Here is a 27,103-nt window from a genome sequence, read left to right as displayed (position 1 = left end):
AGATAAAACACGAATACCAACACTCAACGCTTTGTTGCAAGACACACACTGATGGAGTGATATAATAATGTTGTGTGTTTGACATTGCCTGATTTCCATCGTGAACTTGTCACTGGGTCTACTGACAAAGCTTTCTGAAACTTACGCAATCTTAACTAATCAACTGCACCGGGATTCAATCCAACATAGGCCAACTTCAGAAAAGAACTCAGAATTGACATATATTCAAATCATTAATTACAAAGTAAGGCTACATTTGGTAGACATGAACATTTAAACTAAAATATCTCAGACTGGAAAACAAACATGTAATTCTGGTCACTAACATTTTGATTTGTAACTTGAATCTTAAAACTTTACACATAATTCAAATAGGAAAGAAACTATCATGTTATTACAGACTCACCTGGTACTCCCTGTGGTGGTGACCCTAGTTGTGGAGAGCCTAGACCTGGAGAGCTACTGGTAGGAGTGGAAGATCCTAAGACATCAGCACGTAGTCGCTCAAACTCTACATCACTGAGCAGAGCAGGTGATGATTCAGGCAGAGGTGGTGGGGGAGGAGGAGGAGGAGGTGGAGGTGCTTGCTGTTGTTGCTTCTCTTGTTCACGTTTCTCCTGCTCCAATAAATCCTCAAGCAATAGTGGCTGCTCCTGGGAGGAAGACTGCGGCATGTTAAATTATGTTCTATCTTACAGAATAAAAAAACAAAATATGCATTCTCTTTGATGAAATACACATCATAGTTATTTAAATAAACAATGCTTCACACTTTTGAAAAGATCACAATAAAAAATACTAAGTTTAATGACATAATTCAGCAAGTTGTATTTGTGTTGTACTGCAGCTGTGAAAATACGTTTTCAATGAGACCTGTTTAGTATAAAGGTCATATGAGGTAAAGGAAAATTGTATTTTTAATTTGGAGGTAGCTCACCAAACAAAAAATTTAGTCACCTGCTGGAATGATTCTAAAACTATGTAACAATGTCTCCAGCTTTGATAACCACCTTGATTTATTAAGAAAGGGAGTCCAAATATTCTTCTGCAGATATGCCATATCCAGCTGTAGCCACTTGCTGACGATCCCATAGAGCTGATGTCTGTGTTTCACCTGCTGCTCCAAACAGACCCACACATTTTCATTAGGATTAAGATTGAGGTTTTTTAGCAGGCAAGCAGAGGTGTCATAGGGTGTCGACATGTTTGCCAAACCAGTTGCACATATTACAAATTTTCCAGCTAACTATATTGGTATCATAAATTTATTCATTCAGTTACACATATGCGTGCAGTGCTGTGAACACAGCTGTTATCTTGGAAAGCGAGTATCTACAGCATACTCATCATGAAGATGTTGAGTGAATGGCAACAATTGGTCACTGAGAATGTTTAAAAATTATCCTGGTTCATGTTCACGGTGACCTGAATGAACAAGTCCAAGCCACAGTATGAAAAACGCCTCCAAAATATCATAGAATCACCGCTGGCCTGAACTAGAATCTCCACACACCGTAGGTTAAATGCTTCATTGGGCCATAGGTGCACTCAATGCCTTGCATCATTTGAAAACAGGCAAAATCTTGATTCGGTGGACCACAATACACACCTCCGTTAGCTACAGTCTACGTTCAATATTATTTGGTCCATTAAATATGTTCAAGTTTATGCGCCACTGTGAGTAATGACCTCTTACGAGGTGCTGAACTGCAAATGTTCATTGCAGGCAGTTCCCTTCACAATGTTCGTTCAGAAACTGGTTGGGATGGACCTTAATTTACTGATAGCAGCAATTCCTGTTGGGTTTGAAACTGATTTTCATCGGCAAGATGTGACACTCGTCTCCAGTTCTTATCGATTCGGATCATTTTACGACCACAGTTCTCAAGCCGTATTTTATGGCTGCGAGTGGTACACCATTCCCAGTAGACACGTTGGACAGTCTGCATTGATTCATCACAAATCAAGCAACTTCTTTCACTGTGTGGTTGTGTGTAGGGATGGACAGTGTGAGACAAGGTCTCGAGATTTCTTGAGACTAGCCCATGCACCTGTTTCTCGCGAGAAATGTAGAGAGATCTTGAGAGTGTTGTTACTGCATTGTGCGATGAGCAGCGTATCGTAGACCTTCAGGTAGACGGAACTGAAGGTTGTTTGTGCCGAGTATACGTATAGCCAACTAAGAGCCTTCTCCATTCCATAAATATGTGTCAACAAGCGACTAGGCCGTTCATTTCTTCCAAGGTTTATTAATAACGCAGTATAACATAATTATAAAGCATATGCATTCTGCCATTGTATGCAGCCGTAAGTACACAAATGAGTAGGCTATGTACAGAAACTGACGGCTATTGTAAGTGTACATCATTATCACACATAATTTATAAGACCCCATATTCAATATCCATTTGTCCAGTGTTTGTGTTTACTGACATCATGGAGATGAAGGAAAAAATTCCTAACAATATTATAGAATATTTGTGTCATACTTATGTACTTCGGTATATGCCGGTGCAATGTGTAATTGTGTCTAAATGTATGCGACAACTTTAAAACGATGTCCGAAAAGCAATATAAGTCGTGGAAGTGGGATTATTTTGAAGAGATGCCACAGAGCACAGTCCGCTGTGTTGTTTGTTTACAAGAAGTGAAATAAATCAGCAGAAATACTTCTAGGATGATCCAGCACTTAAAAACACATATCACTGAAGGGGAATTGTCCAAGAGAATACCTCCAGCCAGGTCTGCGTTATAAGAAGCTACCCAATTGTGAGGTATCCAGGTAGCTCTACATCCTATCTACAATTATTAACAAATTATACAGGGTTATTCAGCTAAGATATTCACCTCAAATAAGTCGTGAACAGTTTAATATACTGATATTCTGTTTTCATTTTTGCTAATGGTATTAAGGGACTCATAGTTGAACATGCAGTACCATTCCAGGTTTTTGACAAAATTTATCGGCACACACATTTCTTTATGAGAACGTTATTTCATGCAATAACTGCTGATGATAAACTATCAAGCTTACACTCGTAGTTACTGGGATGTTGCACAGATAGCAGCACAAGAGAATTGGTCTCGAGATCTGTGACATAAGTCTCGAGAATCTTGAGTGAGAACATTGCCCATCACTAGTCATGGGCACGTGCAAACATGACAGCCCCCTTTTGCCAATTTGTCGTGTTTTCACTTTGACCCATCTTAATGAAATGTTCCCATACAACCTTATGGCATACACTACTTCACTGCCATGGTAATAAATCAGCAGTGAAGGGTCACATGACTGTCTGTACCCATGCATCACTAAGTAAATTGTTCCAAGAGACCAGTGTTAACTTTCAAGGGGTGACTAAATCTTTGTTCAGTGTGCTACATTACTAACGCACAAAAATATCATCACTGCAACAAATTAGATTTTCTAATAAATAAATGTCTAGTTAGCTTATTATAACATGTTTACAGACTGCACAAAAATTCGCCAGCAAAGACAATTTTCATTTTATACGTTCTCGCAACACGAGGAAATTCAAAAACTGTGGATAGTCAGTGGCTGAAGAGATGATACTCAAAATCCTACCACCTGCACAATATGTTCAGCCTACTTCAAAAGAGAGGTTTGAAAGGAAGTCTTCTTCTGTGACACCCAATTTTTGTGCAGTTTAGTGTACATTATTACAAGATATAAATTTCCTTTAACCATTATGTGTATACATTAGTCATCAAAATTAATTGTGGTAATTGTCTGAAAAATCATTTCACAGTTAGCTGTACAAGACCAAAAAGTAGAAAATGATCTTCCTCGTGAGCAGTATAACAGAACTGGTTACAACCGGACATTCCTCAAGTCTCTTACTTTACTTATGACATAGCTTAAACATAGAATTGTGTAATAAATTCCAAGAACAAATCTCTAGAACTAAGGTGGCTTCTACGATTTTCCTCTTTTGATGTCATTTATTGGGGTGATTTTGTGGTGGGAAAAGTACAGCCTGAATCAAGCAACGACTTCCACACTTACCAGGTAGGTTTCACAGCACCACATGTCCAAATATCCTGATTCTTTAAGTGAGGTTGTAATAACAAGAACAGCAAATTCTTTACAAAGGGGTCTTAAAAGATCGGCACCACTTTTTTCTTATCAGTCGACTTCCTCCCCTCCTCACCCCTGACAACAGGCAAAGTCATGCTTTGGAGGAGGAGGAGGTGGTAGCAAGCCTGCTTAAGAGAAGAGACCAAGACATCACAAAAATTGTTACATCTAACATAGACGGACTTTGAAAGCCTTTGATTGAGTGCCCAATAAACTTGTATGGCAATCGCTAAAAGTCCATGTAGTACCAAAAGCTTACATCCACTGTTTTCAGCTTCTTTATCAAAACATCACCCTTAAGTAAAGTGCACAACAGGAAGTTCATCTCCTCTCCACATTAAAAGTGGTGTTTACCAAGTGGGCTTTGTCACCTCTTCTTTTCATTCTATGCATGGTCGTGGTAACAGCAGATATTCAAACTCAACATCTTATGTGAAACACAGCAAGGGACCAAACACAATCCTGGAAAGGGCATCTTTGTTCATAAAGAATGAAATGGAACATTTCCAAATATCTTGAGTGTGAACGAACTGATGGCTCAAAATCTATCAATGGGCAACTACTCAACAAGGTATCTAGATTCATATACCCAGGCTCATATGTAACACCAGATGGAGATGTGTTTGGAGAAGTGTGAATGCCACACATGCAGCCTGGGGAAAACGGTGGCAGATGACAGGGGTCTTACACAATCAGAAAATTCCTGTTTGGCTGAAATCCAAAATCAACTACACTGTGATCAGACATGTGGTTTTATATGGAGCTGAATGTTGGCTAGTAACCAACAGATTTGAAGAAATGCTGCACACTGTGGATATGAAGATGCTGCGCTAGTCCATTGGCTTACCAAGACTAGACCATGTCACCAATGACGAAGAAAGAAATATTTTCTGTGTCATACATATAACTAAAAGAAAATGCAGGAAACTCGCCTGAGATGGTCCGGGCATGTACTATGGAGTTTACCGGGCGAGTTGGCCATGTGGTTAGGGGCGCATAGCTGTGAGTTTCCATTCGAGAGATAGTGGGTTTGAGCCCCACTGTTGGCAGACCTGAATATAGTTTTCTGTGATTTCCCATTTTCACACCAGGCAAATGCTGGGGCAGAACCTTAATATTAAGGCCATGGCCAATTTCTTTCCACTCCTAGGCCTTTCCTATCCTATCCCATCATCGCCATAACACCTAACTGTGTTGGTTCAACGTAAAGCAAGTTGTTAAAAAAAGGTACTATGAAGTGGAAAAAAAAAAGTGATCATAAGGGCTATCTAAGAAATGATGGTTTGATCAAATTAAGGAAGATATAAGACATCTGAAAGGTCAATGTCAACAAGAGAGATGCTGCAGACTGTGGAAAATGGAGAAAAAAGTGCAAAAGGGCCAACCTTTCTAAGCGGGTCAATGTTTAGGCTAGAAGAGGGAAAAGAACAACAATGTGAGCAAGAAGGTGAGAAAGGAGGAGAAAGTGCAATTATTTGGCAATTCCCACAGATGCATCCTTTCAACAAATATTGTTGAACTATGAGATGACAGTGAAGTGGCAAGTTTTACTGAACCTCATGCCCATCTTGCTTTCATAGGAAGTGAAACTTATTTTAAAGAATGCTGATAAACTCTTGACAAATGATATCACAGCTACTGCCAGTGAAACCAATGACATAGCAAGAAATGAAGTCGCAAGTGTTCTCAAGAGGACTCAAGGTATGTTGACTCATAAAAATATATCTGTGACAAACATGATTCATAGCCATGACTTTGCTGACGGGTCAATTCTTAATGAAGCATTAAGGGATACAAATGAGAAATTCATGTAGATAGGCCTATGTAGTCATTTAAGAAATGGTACACTATTAGACATCAGTAAATTAAACGAAATTTCTCATACCAAGCATCATTAGCAGTAAACATCAGGAGAAAACATCCTGGTACTACTTAGTCCAGGAAACTTGAACTAGATTCTAGACCAAGTAATATCTCATCTAGAATGTGGGTTCGGAATTAAATAATGATCTAGAGGGTTGATATAAGCATTTCAAAATCCTTAATCAGACCATTCAATGCCTTAAAAAATAAAATGTTGGAATTAGAAATATTTTTAAATTTAATGCTGGATATTCTGCTTTTCTGTTTAGATGAACATTGATATAACAATAATGAAGTTGAAAGTTGTTTGTTATCTGGCAAGTTTGTTAAGAAGGAAGCCATTCTCTTTCAGTATCAATTCAGTTAATACAACTTACAGGTTTTTCAGACTGTTAAAAAAGAAATGTAACATATTTTCGATGGACTGAAATATTTTAAGTTTTGGCAAGTATTTACAGTCAAGTTAATAAAGGACATGCAAGAGTTTGTATGTTTGCAAAATGTAAAGAAAGGATGCTGAAGTGCATAATTCTAAATTCGAATTTGAACTATCAGTAGCTTCAGCAGAATTTAAGCTTCCTTATGGTGAAAGAGTAATTCTTTTAACTGTTTATCATTTTACAAATGAAAATATTCATAAAATCCCCCTTATCAATACAAATCAAGCCATCTGTTAGATGAAACAAAGTCTAAACATGTTTCAGCCTAATCTCAAGGCCATCTTTAGTAGTAGAACAACAATTACATAACACACAAACAAATTAAAAATCATGATGAAGTGAAATGTCAGTGATCATGATTAGTGAATTAAAAACATGTTGAGGTACAAAGTCCTCTCGTCTGATAGGTCGTTCTTGAATTGTCAAATAAAACTTGCTCACTGTTAAAACTAAAACACTGTGCTAAGCAGTGTAGTGAGACCGTCAATACCATGGATTAAAACGTGTGTAACATCTGTAATGAGAAAAGGGAATTATGTGTGAATGAAAAACCAGTTAAAAAATAATGTAAGAAAAGAAAACTCATTTAACTTACTTGTAAATAAAAGTTGTTGTATCGAATGGAGATGACCTTGTCACATTGACAACTAAGCCTGTGTGTGGCTTACCGTGTATCTGTGCCGATATGTTTGGGTGGGGTGGGGATGGAGAGGGAGGGGTGAACAGGGAGGGACGATGTGAAACACGGGAGGAGGGTGTTGATGGAAGGGCGGGTCTTGTTCTAGAACATCGGTAGTGAAACTCATTTTTATTAATGAATTGTTCACAGATGAGCGGGACAAAGGTTTCCAATAATATATTATTCTTTTCATTGATTTCATTCAAGTTGTACATGGGATTGTAATATTGGTCGATATCTATATAAATATTCTTTAGTATATTAAGTACGGGACCTTTCTGTTCATAATGCAGGATCTTTAAATCTTGGTCAATAGTTGTGTATTTATGATTTTTCTCTTTACAATGTTAGCTCATTGCTGAGTAGCAGTTGTACTTTAGGGCATTGAGGTGTTCGGAGTGTCTAACATTGAAGTTGCGGCCTGTTTGCCCAACATACGTTAAAAGACATGATTGGCATTTTAATTTGTATATCCCAGAGTTTGAAAATTTTTTGTTGCTGTTGACAGTATGAGAATTAAAAAACGTTTTTGCATTGGTGTGAACAGTCTTGAAAGCTAATTGAAACAGACTTTCAACGTATTAGGTCGTGTTACGTACCAGTAGTACGTGTTGAAGAGATGTTAAGTACAGAACAAAAATGGCCAGCCGGACACCAGTGGGATCCGAACCCACAACCTCCCGGTTTCACGTCGGTTGCTCTACCAATTGAGCTGTGGTGGTCTAGGCCATCTTTGTTCTGTTGAAAGGATCTGAGCTACAGGTCTGGCACTGCTGCTAGCACACTATAGAGTGCGTTTAAGTCGCCCGTTGTGGGGCATGTCAATGAATATTGAATTTTCACGACCGCATTGTAATCGAAACAGACTTTCAACGTATTAGGTCGTGTTACGTACATGTAGTACGTGTTGAAGAGATGTTAAGTACAGAACAAAAATGGCCAGCCGGACACCAGTGGAATCCGAACCCAAAACCTCCCGATTTCGCGTCAGTTGCTCTGTTTCGATTACAATGCGGTCGTGAAAATTCAATATTCATTGACATGCCCCACAACAGGCGACTTAAATGCACTCTACAGTGTGCTAGCAGCAGTGCCAGACCTGTAGCTCAGATCCTTTCAACAGAACAAAGATGGCCTAGGTCACCATAGCTCAATTGGTAGAGCAACGACGCGAAATCGGGAGGTTGTGGGTTCGGATCCCACTGGTGTCCGGCTGGCCATTTTTGTTCTGTACTTAACATCTCTTCAACACGTACTACATGTACGTAACACGACCTAATACGTTGAAAGTCTGTTTCGATTACAATGCGGTCGTGAAAATTCAATATTCATTGGTCTTGAAAGCTACTTTTAACTTGTGTTTTTTAAAGATGTTTGAAATAGGATATATGTTATTATTATTAAAGGTAAATGTGGTGAATTTCTCTTTAGGGGAAGATTCTTTTTCTAAGGTGGTAGTGAACCTGTCAAGTTGACCTTGATCCTAAGGACCTCAAGATATTAAATAAGGGACCAAAACATAACTGGGATACGTCCTTCAATCACGACGATTTAATCATTACGTTGGCTGAGTCTGAATTAGCGGTTAATAGATTATGCACAGACGTTCAAAATGAGGTTAGATATGAAGTCAAGCGAAAGTTACTTTCTTCTTTCGATCAGAAGCATACCGGTACTCGTAAACCCAATAAAGATCAAGTCACCAACATATGCAATCTCAAAAAGAAAATTAAAGATAACGATTTAATAGTAACCAAAGCAGATAAAGGTAATGCTACTGTAGTTATGAAGAAAAGTGACAACGTAAATAAAGCACAATCCTTCTTTACTAACAATAACTTTAACATAATTTAAAAAAAAAAGATCTGACTAATAGAATACAAAGAGAACTGAAAGCTTTAATTTAGAACCTTTATTTTTGTTTAATGACCTAGAAAAACCAAAATTGGTCATCATGAATCCCAAGTTACGTATGGCGAAAGCGTTACTGAAGATTCACAAGGCGATATCCCCATAACGCCTGTTATTAACTTCAGAAGTAGTCTGACGTACAAAATATCCCAATATATTCACAATTTTCTTAAAACACATTATTTCTTTCAAGCTTACACGTCAGTTAAAAATTCCCTGGAATTCTGCAATATAATAAAAATTCGTACGTTACCGAAACATTACACTCTTCACTCCTTTGACATAGTCAATGTGTATGCAAATGTACCCGTCAATAAAACCATTGAAATAGTAAAAAACAATCTTTCCAAATTCAGTAAATTGACTGTAGGGGAGATAGAAGAGTTTCTTCAGATCCTAAAGTTTACATTAAATAATAGTTTCCTCACTTTTAATAGCATCATATACCAACAGAAGGGTCTTCCTATGAGGTCACCGGCCTCGGGAATCCTCGCTGATATTTACATAGATTTCCTTGAATACACTCACATTATAGGTAAAATTAATGGGATCAAACATTGGACTCGGTATGTGGATGATACTTTAATTATCCTGGATTCTCATATTACTGATAGCAACACCTTTCTTGAATTACTTAATAACCTGGATTCGCACATAAAGTTTACAATGCCGGGCCAAGTGGCTCAGACGGTTAAGGCGCTGGCCTTCTGACCCCAACTTGGCAGGTTCGATCCTGGCTCAGTCCGGTGGTATTTGAAGGTGCTCAAATACGACAGCCTCGTGTCAGTAGATTTACTGGCACGTACAAGAACTCCTGCGGGACTAAATTCCGGCACCTCGGCGTCTCCGAAAACTGTAAAAGAGTAGTTAGTGGGACGTAAAGCGAATAACATTATTATTATTATTATTATTATTATTATTATTATTATTAAAGTTTACAATAGAATCTGAGAACAACAATCCCCTTAATTATCTCGATTTAACTATTACTCGCAATCAGAATAAAACCCTTTCTTTTAATATTTACAGGAAGCCCACTCACACAATAAACACAATCCACCGGACTTCTCTACACCCAGGGACACAGAAGAAGACCGCTTACAATAGTATGATTTTCAGAGCCCTTAATGTTCCGTTATCCCGTAAGAATTTTAGAAAGGAAATCAACACCATTTATGCAATAGCTGAAGGTAATGGTTTCAGTAAAGCTTTAGTGAACAAAATTTTCAATAAATTTAAAAATAAACCCAAGACCACCTTAAAAAAGAATCTTCCCTTAAAGAGAAATTCACCACATTTACCTTTAATAGTAATAACATATATCCTATTTCAAACATCTTTAAAAAACACAAGTTAAAAGTAGCTTTCAAGATATTCACACCCACCAATGCAAAAACATTTCTTAATTCTCATACTGTCAACAGCAACAAAAACTTTTCATACTCTGGGATATACAAATTAAAATGCCAATCATGTCTTTCGATGTATGTTGGGTAAACAGGCCGCAGCTTCAATGTAAGATACTCCGAACACCTCAATGCCCTAAAGTACAACCGCTACTCAGCCACGAGTGAACATTGTCGAGAAAAATCAAAAATACACAACTATTGACCAAGATTTAAAGATCCTGCATTATGAACAGAAGGGTCCCTTGCTTAATATACTAGAGAATATTTATATAGATATCGACCAATATAACAATCCCGTGTACAACTTGAATGAAATCAATGAAAAGAAAAATATATTATTGGAAACCTTTGTCCCGCTCATCTTTGAACAGTTCATTAATAAAAACGAGTTTCACTACTGATATTCTAGAACAAGACCCGCCCTTCCATCAACACCCTCCTCCCGTGATTCACATCGTCCCTTCCTCCTCGCCCCTCTCTCCATTCCCCCTCGCAACCACATCGGCACAGATACAAAGTAAGCCACACACAGGCTTAGTTGTCAATGTGACAAGGTCATCTCCATTCGAGACGACAACTTTTATTTACAAGTTAAATAAGTTTTCTTTCCTTACATTATTTTTTAACTGGTTTTTCATTCACTCATAATTCCTTTTTCTCATTACAGATGTTACACACGTTTTAATCCATGGTATTAACGGTCTCACTACACTGCTTAGCACAGTGTTTTCATTTTAACAGTGGGCAAGTTTTATTTGACAATTCAAGAACGACCTATCAGACGAGAGGACTTTGTACCTCAATATGTTTTTAATTCACTAATCATGATCACTGACGTTTTACTTCATTGTGATTTTTAATTTGTTTGTGTATTATGTAATTATTGTTCTACTACTAAAGATGGCCTTGAGATTAGGCTGAAACATGTATAGACTTTGTTTCATCTAACAGATGACTTGAATTGTATTGATAAGGAGGATTTTATAAATATTTTTATTTGTAAAGTGACAACCGTCAATACGGAATGAGATTTATAACGTGCAATGTTTGTCTTTTAACATATGTTGATGTTGAGATTTTCTTAGGGAAATAAGATCAAGTTGTTCTTAACTTTCTCATTAGAAATAACAGCATAGAAGTAATACTTCGCAATGATTTGCTGAAGAAAAACTTCTGTCAACATCACAATTACTGCATATTCTTAAAGAACTGTAATTGAAAACAATTATTTTTACACCTACCTGGATAACTGCCAACTCAGATACAATGATACACACCATTTGTATTAACTTCTATCGTACCAGAACACAAGCATTCAATATAAATTTGGAATTTTCAGATCATTATGTGCAAATTTTGCAACTACAGTAGTTTTTCTTTGGCTAGCAGCAGCTAGTGAAGCTGGAGCTTGTACTATTGATGCTATTGATATCTTAAAATTGGTCTATTTACTATGTTAATTTTATGTGTATTTCAATATTGGCCTTGTTTTGTGATGACATTATCCAATTTTTTAAATTCAGTAAGTGTAGTGTTCAATTGGGATCACCGTTGATTTCTTTTTTCTGGCAACACACTACCTTATAGGGAAAATTGAGAAGTCTCCACCTTATCAATACATTAATTTATTTACTCTAAAGTGGAAATCAAACTTATAACTGTCACCATTTAACCCAGTAACAACATACGCAGCTTCTGTCTACAATCAAGACAACTTTATTACGAGTAGCATTTATAAATTATAACGAATGAAAAACAACATAAGCTCTAACCTCAATATTATATATCATGTACTTTACTAGCGCAAGTGGTAAAATACAACAATACCAATAAGAATTCGGTCCCATCCCATTAGATCAATATTTTATATACTTTTAACAGCCTGTCATGTCAGATCATATTTTATACATATATCATAGATAATAGTAACTCAGTACTGGTGTCAACAAATGTAAACCTAACGCACAAAAATGGACACATAAGGTACCATATAATAAGTGTTTCTAGTCAAAAAGGTATCATTTTAACAAGCTTTTTCATGTTTGTTTCCAATTAGACTTATTATATAAAAGTGAAATCCCACAAACATCAAAAGAGTGTAAACAACCCTACTGATATTTTACAAAAACAGATATAATGAAGTGAGATACCTCAAACAATAAAATATTTTAGGACTTCATCATAATAGACTCACAATTAATAGTGTGTACACAAAATTTTTTTATTCTATGTTCTGTAATATAGGTGTCATGTAACGTTAAGGCTCAAACCAATTAGTGCTATTCAAACCAAAGATAGAGACATTCTTTTATAAGCAATTTTTAATGTTTTAATCAATATGAAACAACTATACTGAATGTAACATCCTAAACACTGATTGAGAACAAATGTAAGATCTCTAGTGTGTCATAGTGTGGTCACGTGCCACACACATACAAATACTTTCTCACTAACAACCTAACAACTTTTATATTTAATTTAATTGAACTAGTCTTACCAGATGCAATCTTTTACATGTGATGTTTTTATAAGTATTTCATCGTGTGTCAACTGAGGATGATCCCATAGGGATCGAAACGAGTATTGAATGATTTTACCACTTTAGAGTAAACAAATTAATGTATTGATAAGGTGGAGACTTCTCAATTTTCCCTATATTGTAGTACCAATCAATACGGAAATGAAGATAATAGATTATGATGAACACACTACCTTCTCACGGACCTGGTAGGGTTCCGAACCGCTCCCCATTTTCTTTCTTTTAGTTGTCATGTTGGTTAAACTGTTATTTATATCTCTACGTTGTTTCTGGAGTGTTAACTTTGTGTGTATGTTTCATTTATTTGGTGCGATCAAAATTTAATATGTTTAAAATTTTATTATGTCTTGTTCCTTGTTGTGTAATCCATAGCACTTAACAAAAAGTTCTGACCCGAACTTGGCAAGTGTGCTAAAAACTATAAATCAATCTATTAAAGAGATTAGAGAGATGATAATGTTTTTGGCTTTACGTCCCACTAACTTCTGCAATTCTTCCAATATTTGAATTCAGGAATGCAGATTCCTTTGATGGCTAAACAGATTAATCTTGGCATATGACCGCAATGGTTGCACCTTATAGAGGGTTGGGGGTTGTAATTGAGCCTGGTGTTGTTTACATCTCTTAACGTTTTTCTGCTTCCTGTCTACGCTCGAACTGTGCAACTGCCGTAGTTGTGTGCCACTGTGTACACGGATCAATGTCAGGGCTCCTGAAGGTCTTCTTAATGTGATCCTTATATCACTTCAGAGGGGCACCATGGAATCTCCTGCCTATACTGGTTTCATTATACAGGAGGAAGTCTGTCATTTTTCATGTGGTGGACATGCCCAATTCATCTGAGTTGGTGACCAACAATGGTGGCCTCTATACTGTTCATCTTTACCATCTCTAGAACTGTTGTGTTTGTAATTTAGTCATCCCATTTGATGTTCATAATATATCTGAGTTTCTGTTGAAGGAAGCGTTTTTGTTTCCTCTTATCATGGTGATATGGAGTCCAGGTTTCACATTTATACCACAGGGTGGAGATGACAACTGCTCGATACACCACCAATTTTGTATATATTCTTACAAGGGAGTTAGCACAACTTGCGATCACAATTGCAAAAACTTTCTCATCTGTATTTAAGTGTTTTACATGTACATTACAAATATGTGCACAATATTTTCCATCGACAATTACACTGCACTTTACAATCATGCACATGTTCAGGCACCGAGTTCAAAATATGGGTTGCTAGTAGCTCTTGGCAAAAGATTACGAGGATGAGCATGTCCACAGAGTATAATGTGCCGAAAACAGAGTTGTTTATCACAGTAGGAACACTTCATGAATGCTTGCAATAAGCAGTCTTCCGAGTCACACGGCTTTTGAACATCAAAAATATTGTAATGGATGTAGAGTCCGCCATGCTAACTCGCTACGCGCTGGGGGTGTCTCCCATCGTCCCACCCCCCTTACGCTCGAGCGCGCCAATCCGCGAGCAACACTCAAGCGCCGGGCCGGCCCTTCTCACTTCTATCTGCGGTCGCGCCGCAGCGAACTACGGAAACGACTGGAAGACTAATCTGGAGTCTTCTATTTCGCAAGGTCCCTCGATCCATCAAACATCCGGACTATTCCAAAAGGGCTGGTGCAAGTATAAAAGAGCAGTTACTTGCCTACAGAGTTAGTCAGTGAGAGCTAGTCAGTAAGAATTGTTCAGAGTGTGAGGGTTAGTTAGTGAGTGTGTGAGGAGTGAGCGCAGTCAGGCTGAGGTGTCAGCCTAAATGGAGCATTTGCCTGTGGCAGCCGAGGACTCGTTCCTATCTCGTTGACGTAGTGCGTGTGTATCTCTTGGGACCGGCTACGGGAGAAGAACCTTGGGTGTTCTGGAGTAGCGCGAAGAGAGCACTGGGTGCCGACGTGGAAGATTGCGGAGTTCGATGGGTTGAGTGAACAGCGGATACTGTCCCGACCTGCGAGGCTGACGTGTAGGCTGTGGACCGTGACAGCGCTAACGAGTGTGACTGAGTGGCTGAGAGTACTGCAAATAATCGATGACTCTGTGTGTGTGTGTGTCATTGTAGATGGAACATGAGAGAGAGAGAGAGAGAGAGAGAGAGAGAGAGAGAGAGAGAGAGAGAGAGAGAGAGAGAGAGAGAGAGAGAGAGAGAGAGAGAGAGAGAGAGAGAGAGAGAGAGAGAGAGAGAGAGAGAGAGAGAGAGAGAGAGAGAGAGAGAGAGAGAGAGAGAGAGAGAGAGAGAGAGAGGAGAGAGAGAGAGAGAGAGAGAGAGAGAGAGAGAGAGAGAGAGAGAGAGAGAGAGAGAGAGAGAGAGAGAGAGAGAGAGAGAGAGAGAGAGAGAGAGAGAGAGAGAGAGAGAGAGAGAGAGAGAGAGAGAGAGAGAGAGAGAGAGAGAGAGAGAGAGAGAGAGAGAGAGAGAGAGAGAGAGAGAGAGAGAGAGAGAGAGAGAGCAAACCTTCTGTAAGTGTGTGACCGTGTACGTGTGTAACTTGTGGCTCGGCTATCGTCTGTATGTGTGTAAATCTGTAGTTGTAGTGCTTAGTTAATAAATCTTAGAAATAGGTTGCTACCAGGTGCTGTACGCATTTATTAATTTATGTACCCCGCCAACACATTACAATATGTTCGGGTGGTGATTGAAACCTCTCTGTGGTCTGAAGTCATCATATCCAGCTACAGTCCAGGAGTACCGAACAAAGTCAGCGAAGACTGGAGAACAGAACTGATTGTGTAGAATGCACATCAGCAATGAAATGGAATCACTCGACGATGGTATGAACTGATAGTCGTTAAGGATAATGTGATCTTCAATCCGCTTCAGCACCGCCTTGAACGGTCAGAAGAATAGCACATCAAGTGGGTGAATGTAAGGTGTGCACCCAGAAGGGATGGTCTTGACTGCATCAACCAGAAGAAGAGACTCCTGTGCTGCATATGGGAAGTAGACATCTTAAAAGAATTGTGTCATGATTTGTTTCGTCATTAGGCCGGACTTTCATGGTTTCAGCATGAGTTGCGCTACTCGCACTCCAAACTGACCATTAGGTCCCTGGTAAATAACCAGCAACGTTGGAAACCTGTATCCACTTGCCGAAGTAACGGGTTGGATGGTGTAAGAATGAGTTGTTGCGTGATCACTTTGCACCGAACTTCTTACCGACGTCTCTCCCTTGTAATGCTGAGTTCGCGAAGAGTGAAGTTCTTTTCGTATACCACTTTGATCGGTATTATAAATCTGTATACGTTCCATGGTATTCATTAAGGACATTACCTATTTGCGAAACTCTTCACATTGTTCCTTCATGTCACCATCTCTATTCCAGGCTTTAGTGGTTACACATTTTGTTATTGCTCATGAACCAAGATGGAGTCTCTGTTTAAACTGTGCAACCCATCCATGGATAGATCCAGTGATTCGAGTCAGTCCTATTTCACAATTAAGTATTTATTTATTTTCCACCTAGTCAATACAATGATTGCTTAAGGCAATTTAATGGTTAAAAGTGGTACATGTTTCATATATTATCAACATCTTCAGCCACATAACACTGTTTAGATGAAAAATATATAAATTGACAAAGTAATGCTTTAGAGGAAGTGAACTTAAAAAATATCCCTGTCGTGAACATTCGCGCTTAGAACAGTTCTCGTTACCTCAAATTTTCCGCTACATAATCGTCAAGCAGGGGAAGTTTTGAGTGCTGGCCTAGCTCCCCTTTTTCTACTACGTGACGTAAATATCGTAGATGATGTACATCTTGCACCATACGATATCGTTTCTGTACTGTATTGAAGCTTAATCGTTTGGTTTTCCCAGAATCTTGGAATGAAATTATCTCCTTTGCCTTTTCAAAAGATACAGCACCCCACCTCTTCCTCTCCGGTTGGCTTGGCAGATACGCAGACGACTGGCTTCCATCACCTATTATTAATGACTCTACCTCACGGTCAGGTTCTGTTTTCACAATCACATAAGTCTTCCTCTGAGTATTCATATTCTTCAATATAGTCTATTGTATTTTCTTGATGTATATTATTAATAATGTTTGCCACTGTTTCGTCTATCACACTGTTTATGAATGTAGCTGTATTTCTCTCACTTACTGTCATTTCTCTGGATCTTCATTTGTGTTTGTAATGGTGAACAATTATATTCACTATATTGGCAGGATTCATTATAACAGGATTATGGTGACAGTGACTCGCTATGAAATTGGAAACACCACAAACAGAAGGAACTTTATGAATGGTCGAAGCAGATACAACACAGACGGAGGTCCCTTATTATACTAGCTTTCTTGATCTTATGCGGAATGTCTGTCTGGTTCCCCTAGATGTCGCATCGGCAACTGTGTCGGGTGACCTTGGACACGACGTGGTGTGTCGACCATAGCATACACGTAAAATAACAAAAGTAGTAGAGAAAACGTTTACGGTGTCTAAGGTTACTAAAGCCACGATGTCACGTTAGATAGGGTCTATTTTGAGCGGAATAGCGAATCTTCGTAACTTACAGCTTACTTGGCGATGACAATTTATACAGTGTTGTAGTCAGCACCTCAAACATATTCATACAAACCCCAAGTCACCTGCAATTGCGATCGCAAGTTGTACTAACTCCCTTGTTAGATCTTTATTAAGGACCTTCTCCATTGAGTAGTTACTAGAGAGAATACTTCCTAAATCGAGGAAATGATCTACTTGTTCTAGAGGCATATTGGAGATAAATATACTAAAATCCGGAAATGAACTTCTAGGAGCTGGCTGTGTGAGTATCTTTGTTTTAGGAATGTTTATGGTTAAGCCAAATCGTTCATATGCCCTAGTAAAACAGTTAACTGACATCTGCAGCTCGTCACATGTATTAGCTGGAGAAGCATTGTCACCAGCATATTACAGTTCAATTACATGGGTGAGACTAGTAGGTCTTTCTGATCAGAATTTGGCCTGATTGAATAGCCCTCCATCAAGCCTATACTTAAGAGCCACACCTGTGTTTTTTCAGACGATATCTTGTAGACCATCGCCGCCAGCATTGCTTAAGACCATTAGTGATGCAAAATTGTTCTGAAGTTTCATTTTGGTACAACACTTATCCAAGCATATTATCATGGAATGCCTGTATGAATCAAACTAAGCATTCTGCGCAGCCAAATCACCTTAAATCCATCCACACTGCTTCTCTAGCCACTGTATCAAAAGCCTTTTCTAGATTGTAGAACACATAATGCAGAGTTCTGTAGTTCTTAGCGGGCTGAGTATTTTCCGTAAACTTTTTCTTTCCAGTACTTCTAATTTATTCAACTTGTAATAATTCCGGTTTGACTACTGTGTTGTAGTGTTGTATTTTGAGGTTTTTAGATAAACACTTTTTGTTGTAGATATTTCTAATTATACCGTATGCTCTTTCAATCTTGTGTACCCTTTCTTCTACAGCGGATTTTTCCAAACCATTTTCTTGAATTGATTCTCCCAAATATTTGAATTTCTTACCTCCATTATTCGACCTATTTCTGTTACAAGAAATTCTGGAGCATTTTTTGTATTTGTCGTACTTTTTTTTTTTTTTTCCCTACAGAAATTCTTAAACCTGTTCTGTTGGCCATTTCTTCCAAGAGATTGACTTTTATTCTTGTATTTTTCAGGTATTCTGAAAGTATGGCAAAATCATCTGCAAATGCTAGACAGTTTATTTCTACACCTCTGTTCTTTCTTCCCAGTGTTATTGGTGATAGCTTGTGTTCTTCAGTTTTTCATTCCAAATTCTTACTATTTTCTCCAGGATGCAATGGAATAGGAGTGGAGATAAACCATCACCTTGCCTTACACCTGTATTTATTCTGAATGGTTTAGATATTTCACCCATAAGTTTTACTTTTGATATGGTGCCTGTGAAGGTTTCACGGATTAAGTTTGCCAATTTGGCTTTAACTCCGAACTCTTGGATTATTTTATCTCAAGATTCGCTATCAACAGAGCCATAAGCCTTTTTAAAATCTATAAATATTACTATTATGTCTTTGGAGTTCACTAATCTGTGACGGATTATGGACTTCAGGTTGAATATCTGTTCTGGGCAAGATCTGCCCTTTCTAAATCCACTCTGATATTCACCCAAATAACTGTCAAGACTTACTTCTATCCTGTTCAGTTGTTGAAAATATCTTATAAGCCACTGGAAAAAGGGATATAATCACATCTTGCTTGCTTGCTTGTTACCTTTCTTATGCAAAGGATGTATAAGAGCCGCTTTCCATTAATCCTGGATCATCTCAGTTTTCCAGATTTCTTCATATATGATTTGAAGATTATCTATGATTTTTGGTTGAAACCATTTTATAATTTCAGCTATAATGGAGTCTTCACCACTAGCTTTGTTGTTTTTTAGGGTTATTATTATTATTACTAATATTATTGCATCTCTGATATATATTACCCTATTACACAAAATGTACATTAAGGTGATAGTTTTACAAAATATAATAAACCACTGTATTACATAAAATGCTATGATATTATGGTTGTTTAAATGTAAGCCTCTGTTGCTCAGGCAACAGTGAGCCGGCCTCTCACCGCTGGGTTCTGTGGTTCAAATCCCGGTCACTCGATGTGAGATTTGTGCTGCACAAAGCAGAGGTGGGACAGGTTTTTCTCTGGGTACTCTAGTTTTCCCTGTCATCTTTCATTCCAGCAACATTCTCCAATATCATTTCGTCTGTCAGTGATTAATCATTGCCCCAGAGGACTGTGACAGGCTTCGGCAGCCAGAACAATTAATATCCCTGTCACTATATGGGGCTTCATTCATCCCTGACCCAGTCGACTGACTGGAAACAGGCTGAGGATTTTCATTTTAGTTGTTTAAATAGTAGCTCCAAGTAACTCACAAAAGCAGAACAACACCCCAATTTACAAAAGACATCTCTAAGTGGTGGTGGGAAGTGAATTTCATAGTAGTTCAAATGAGTTACTAAGCTCCATATTTTGCTATCATGTAATGAACATTCAAACAAAAGGTGATGAACCATTTGCTCAACATTTCCCCAATGACACTGGTAATTGTCTATCTGTATCCTGAATCTCTGGAAATAACTTTTGAACTTGCCATATCCGTCCACTAATGAACATGCTAGAAATGTAAGACTCCTTGAAAAATTTGGATTCTAGTCGCTGGAACACTGTTAAAAAAAAAAAAAGTTCTTGTGTTGTTGCTGTTTTTACTGCTGGTCCAAATCATATTCCATTCAAATAGGCTTTCCTTATGATTTAATAAAAGCTAAAGGAATTGTGTTGAAGCTATAATCCCCCTCATTTTGTGCTGCGGTTTTGTCAAGCTGGTCTGTTCGTTCATTAACTTCTATCCCTGCACGGCCCTTGACCCAAGTGATGCATAAATGTTAGGAGCTTTTCACAGCTAATATTCTGATGTTTACAGCAATCAGATTGGAATTTAATTTGTCATTAACTGATTTGACTGAGGCCTGATAATCACTATATATTTTGATGGTGATTTGTTTATCAGATGGGAACATAAAGATTTGAGCAGACCTCTTGGTACTATTCGACAGGAGTAGGCTACGTACCAGCATTGGGTTTCACGCTCTCACTTCCTACTATCATGCATCACATCGTTCATTTATCTCACTATCTCCTCTGATGAAGTTGACACCAGAAAGGGCGTTAAGGCATAAAAACTTGTTATGAACAACAATAATTATTGTAGATAAATACAATATAAAATTAGTACTTCAATTTATTTTAATCATGGTTCTATTTTTGGCCCATTGATATTACCAGCCATAAGGACTTAAAACACTTCAAAAACTAATTGACCATACATATAACAAAAATAGATAGCATAATACTTAAGCAACACAACATTTGAAAATTCTTATGATCTGTTGGTATACTTCAATAAATATAAATCGCTGTTTTGAAGATCTATAAATAATAGATTATAATAATTGGATCTTAGATTCAATTTTACATCAATCTATTCTATCTTAATTATTCACCAATTACTTTTAATTTTATACAAGTGTTCAACAAATTATTTATTATGCTAGTACCGTAATTGCTCGTGATTAATAGCCATTGTGGCAGTGTGAAATACATGTACACACTCTGCACAGTACTACATAAAAACATTTTTACAGCATCTATCAAGCATTCACACAAATTATTAGTTCACCAGAAAAAAAATTAGTCACCCTAGTGCGCATGTACAGATGGATCGTTAAGCCTGCACAGATGGTGCAGCGAATGGGTCCCGTGCTTAATCACATGCGCACTGCCTCTATGTGAGCATAAGGCAGTAGTGATCAGTGAGACATTGATGTTTCAGCTGGCACTGTGCGTTAAAATGGGTAAATGTAAGGATGTGAAGTCACTGGATTTGCTGGTGTTTCGCAGTGGACTGTTCAACGTGTCTAGAAGCAGTGATGAACTACATGTGGCCACGAAACACGTCAGAATTGTGGTCAGAGAAAGATCCAGACTGAGAGGGACTGGAGACGCGTTTCATGTCTTGTGAATCAAAATCGCTTCCAAATCCGACAGGAATTGCTGCAGTCAGTGAATGAAGGCCCATCCCAACCTGTTAGCGAGAGAACATTGCGACAGGAACTGCGTGCAATTAACATTTGGAGTCGGTCACCTCGCAAGAGGCCATTGCTCACACAGGCACATAAAACTGATGTCTTCAATGGGCTACAAATAACTGAATGTGGACAGTAGCTACTGGCGGCACGTAATGTGGTCTGATGAATCACGCTTTTGCCTGTATTCCAATGACGCATATCGTTGAGTGCACCGAAGGCCTAATGAAATATTTCATCCTGGACGTGTGCAAGGTCAGGTGCAAGCCGGAGTTGGGTCTGGAATGTTTTGGGAGTATTTTTCGTATCATGGATTGGGTCTGCTCACTGAGGTGACCACTAACATGAACCAGCATGTTTATTTAAACATTCTGGATGATCAGGTGTTGCCTTCCAGTCAACATCTGCATGATGCGTATGCTATTGATACCCCGATTTTTCAAGACGACAACAGCAATGTTCATCGGGCTGGACACATATGTGGCTGGTTTTAAGAACGCTCCCCAACCCTATTACGTCTTGACTGGTCTGCAAAATCACCTGACTTGAACCCTACTGAAAATCTGTGGGATACATTGGAACAGTGAGTAAAACGCTGACATCACCACCCCTGCAATTTGGTGGAATTGCGCGATCAAATCCTCAGCAAGTGGCTTAACCTGGATGCAACATACTTGCACAACCTTGTGGACTCACTTCCTAACCAAATCCAGGCGGTTATTAAGTCCAGAGGCGGAGTTACACGGTAATGATGCTTGTAATGATTTCTCCAGGGGTGACTAATTTTTTGTTCAGTGAGCTTATAATACTAATTAGTTCTAGAAGCCTTGCTCTTCCTGATTACCAACATGCCACAACAAATATTTCATAAGCCTGTCATTTAATACATCACTGAAGTGAAGAATAATATGCCTAATGCCCTCTCTTGAGACAAAATGGAAACTATCAACCCCTAGGTGCTTTCATCTTGACTGTCATCGTGCTAGGAATTTAAACTTCTTATATATGATGTAGTCAAAAGAGGAAGTTTAACATTATCAAGGGAAGAACAGGTACCATGAAAAATGGCAGGGCCTTCGCATGGTTTTTTGGGTTCTAAAATTTGAAGTGCTCTGATAGGAGAGGAACATAGAAACGTAAGCAGTTTTGATAGTGATTCCAATAGTGCAAAAAGTAAGATTATGACAAAAAATAACATTTGCCTCTTGAAGAAAGATGACGTGATGTTACATCTGCTTATAGTGAATTTTCAGTGAGGTGGTATGAGTTACATACCATGTACAGCTAGAGGAAAACTTCCATTTACTGGACAGTAGGGAACACTAAACAAACTTGCTAGTATTTTTACTCTTCTTCGATGAGGAGGTTATAAATGTCATAGTAGCGGAGATGAAATGATCTCATAAAATGAGGATTTTTCCTTAAATGCATATTGTTTCTAAACTGTTAAAACATACATGGTAAAGTTGAAAATTCATTTTAGCCTAAATTATGATGAATATAAAGCATTTGTTAAAAAATATGCCTATTTCGACCACTGGTGCCTATATAGGCACCTAAAAATGTTATTTGTTAATGTTTTCCATTTGACTTTTTGCATCAATATGTCTCGTTAGTTGGCAGAGAGTATATACCAATCACATCCTGTGAAGAAGAGAGGACATTCTATCGATTTAGAAATATTCAGACTGAAGTGAGGCAAAAATTTACAGTAGAAAATCACAGTAGTCAACTGTAATATAAGTGGAGAGTAAGTTGTTTCAGTAGTTGTGGTACAATTTCATTCTGTCTTCACAGAATTGAGATCAATAACAGACTGGCACATCAAAGTACAGTACAATTCCCTATTTAACATTGTTCAATAGAGAATTTAAATTTTAAATAGTTAAGTTGATACAACGTCTGACTCCTTGGCTAAATGATCACTGTTGAGGCCTTTGCTTCAGGTCTTGGGTTCAATTCCTATTCGGGTTGGGGATTTTAACCGCATATAGATAATTCCTCTGACTCAGCAACTGGGTGTTTGTGTTTGTCTCAACACACTTTCCTTCATATACATAGAACATACCATACTACCAATCACAACAAAAACACTGAATACATTCCTACACATAGGGTTGGAATCAGAGAGGACATCCACCCATAAAACATGTCCAAGTATGCACGTGCATCACACCCACAATCCAACCAGGATGTAGGGGAAAAATTTTAAAATGAAATTTAGAAGAAGAGGAAGAAGAAAAGTAACAGTTTCGAAATTTTATACTGTTTATTTTAACTGTTTTAATTCCTATTTACACTGTCTTAAACAGGATTTTTAATGCTTGAATGCCCTCCGTTTACTGATGAGCAACACTTACAAGCCAGTATCTGAAAGTCAAAGCCGCAAGTTAGGAACTGAGAGCCCATGACAGGTGATGAAATTTACGTGGTTATTGGTCTCAAAATGTTGATGGGTTAAAAGTCTACTTAGAGAAGTTATTTCAGTGATGATACATTTCTGAAGTCCACAATCTTTCAGCAAACTAAGAAACAGGACCAGTTTGAATTCATAATGCAATTCCTGAATTTCACTGATAAGAGAAGAGCTGACAATTATAGTCTCCAAAATTATTCAAAATTTAAAACATTCACCAGATAATGAACAAAAATTTCAGTCTGCGTACCTTCCATCACAAAACATTAAAACCATAAATGTTTGACCTAGTTGAAAGGTCAGTTACATCTAAAACAGTATATACCTCTGAAAGCTGCAAAGTGTGAAATAAAATCATATGATCTTTGCGAATCATTTATAGGTATCCACTATTCATATGCAGGGGCACTGAAGATGACATTAGTAAGTCAACCTGAAAATTTGTGTCATTAATTTGTATAATTTTTGAAATATGAAACATTTTGTGAAGTGCTATAAAATTTCACTCTGCTGGCCAAATTAAAATACCAACTAGAGTGCAGAAGCTAGGCCATTTAAATGTCTACCTGAGAAGTGAAGGTCCTGAGAATACCTGTGATGAAAGTATTCTCCTTTTCTTGCAACCATTTAATGTCTGAAATCTATCCAGAATGTATTGTTAGTTGACATCCAAGTGGGTCATCAGTAAGATTTCTACCCCTGAGTCTTGTACTACTGTATTTAATTCATCTAGAATCACGAGTGATTCAATGTTGTAAGTACCTAAACAATGCAAGATTCTTCTAATCATGGAACATGCTTTTACTCCTTGCTTCCCAGTTCTTTCATTACAGATACAATGAAACATTCAGTATCTCATAGAATGTGCAATAGTAACACCTGGTTTGAAAGTTATTGAGCAACTTTTCATTTATTTATTTATTTAAATAAATAAATAAATAAATAAATAAATAAATAAATAAATAAATAAATAAATAAATAAATAAATAAATAAATAAATAAATAAATGTGAGGGCAACCATACATCTTAAAACATAATTTAAGGTATAAGTAAGTAAGTAAGTAAGTAAGTAAGTAAGTAAGTAAGTAAGTAAGTAAGTAAGTAAGTAAGTAAGTAAGTAAGTAAGCAAGCAAGTATGTATTATTTGGGGTCAACTGCATGCTACTATACAACCCTTCCATCACCCAACACTTCTGCCAGTGTGAAGACCAATATAAAGCTTCTAATAAGGCATCAGTACAAAATTCCAGTGAAAATTCTAAGAAATCACTCTCCTATTCTTCCAACACACACAATCCTACAAGCTAAGAAAATATATTAATTTGTAAAGAATAACTGTACTCAAAAATATTGAAATGTTTCTGCCACTTCCATGGCAACATGACCAGGAGTAAAGTATACAATTGAAATATATTCTACTTCATACACTTACAAGGAAAATGGTGACTCAGCACTATTACCATTGAAAGCATATGCTACTAATAATGGCAACAAATAAACCATTATAAACTACCATATTATATCTAGAAAAAGCAGAAAACAGGAAATAAAAGTCAAATATTAGAAGGGTAAGGTTATAAAGTGGCAAAAGGAGTGTGACACAGAAGCTAGCATATCAGAGCTCTAGTCGATGGTGTAGAATTGTGAAACTCAAAATATTTGATCTACAAGAATTGGAGAAAATATTTTTTGTTCTGAGATTATACACTGAAAATGAGATCATTGAAATTTGGGAAGCAATGTTCCAATGTAAGATGCATTTAAAAGAAGTAAATTTTCTTCTAATGAGTCTCTAACTTACAGTTACACTTCACAAATGCAAGAAATTAAGCCAGTAAAATTACAGTGATGTCATTGAAAAATATTAAAAAATATTAAATGCTGAAGTATTAACAGCATTTTTATCCATTAGTCAGTGTATATACTTCCAACCACAGTTTTAACCTATTCTTCACTGGTTAAAAAAAACCAAAAAACACAGTTCTTTTCATTGAAGTTATAATATGTGACAACTATGTGCTCAGGTTATATATAGACAATGCACTCCATGAAGTACTTTTAGAATCAAGTCTATTCTCCTGCAGATTAGGACTGAGAGCTCACTAGCCTGGATCTGGCATGGATGAAGGGACAACAAGGGTGCTATCTGCAGTAGTGTCCTCACCTGCAGCAGCAGAGGTCTGCGCTGGATATGGGGAGACACAGGTCCGGGGCCTGAGGGGTGCATCAGGCCCCCACCCATCTGCGACATCATGGGCATTGGGGGCGGGCGTGGAGGCCCCAAGGGTAAACCCACGCCAATGCCACGCAATCCTGCAGGAGGTATCTGGGCAAAGGGGGGCCACACAGATGCAAACAAGATGCAGTCAGGTTATTTTTCAAGTGTTGGTGCTCGAAGCAAGGAGGGAATATCAAACATGTTAGATATTATACAGAATCAGGGACAGAGCCAGACAGCTTGTTTCATCAGATTAATCCAATACTAAACAATAGCATACTTCCAGAAGAAGTAAAATGCAAATTTCTCAAGGCACACAGAAACAGAACACTGTCAAAATACTGAGAACTGCTCTCCATAGTTGCGAGCATGACTATTAATATCTTCTGACTAGATATGTGGCATATGTAAGAACGATTAACCGGATTTTGACTGTAGTCCACCATCGTACTATTTGCAAATTCCCTGATATCTGCTGATTAGTGATTAACATGCAAACACATTTCCATATATTAATGTTACAGCTTTCTAACCTCACAGAAATGTACTGTATCAGCTTCAATCATAAAAAGTAAATCAAACACATGGTAACTCTATAGAGAAGAAAACACTGCTAAAAATTAAAACAATATTGAACTATGGGGCCTCAAGTAGACATACTAAGACAAGAATATGTAAGAAAACACAGAGAGCAGAAATTTACCTTATTAAGGACACATCTGATAGAAACAAAATACCACTGGTCTAATATCAATCATATTCGTAACTGATAATTCACTGCTCCCCATCCAAAACCTGCATAATTATTGTGGGAGCATCGATTACAGGAAACAATGCCAAAAATATCATCCGAGTTAAGTAATTTTACAGTCCAGCTTAACAGGAATTAAACCACTTTAAAAAGCCATCTTAAGAGGATCTGAAGC

At 37.7% G+C, this 27,103-nt stretch overlaps 1 protein-coding gene across 1 annotated transcript in view; it reads right to left on the bottom strand.

Annotated features, from left to right (window-relative positions):
* Positions 1-27,103, bottom strand: part of LOC136866781 (histone-lysine N-methyltransferase 2C-like) — an 811,555-nt gene that overhangs the window by 231,326 nt on the left and 553,126 nt on the right. Inside the window, 1 exon segment of the mRNA XM_067143888.2 lies at positions 407-665. Coding sequence (XP_066999989.2) covers positions 407-665 — 259 coding nt within the window.

This window comes from Anabrus simplex, chromosome 3 (genome assembly GCF_040414725.1).
Source record: "Anabrus simplex isolate iqAnaSimp1 chromosome 3, ASM4041472v1, whole genome shotgun sequence".
Classification (NCBI taxonomy): Eukaryota; Metazoa; Arthropoda; class Insecta; order Orthoptera; family Tettigoniidae; genus Anabrus; species Anabrus simplex.
This window is presented reverse-complemented; position numbering and strand designations above follow the sequence as displayed.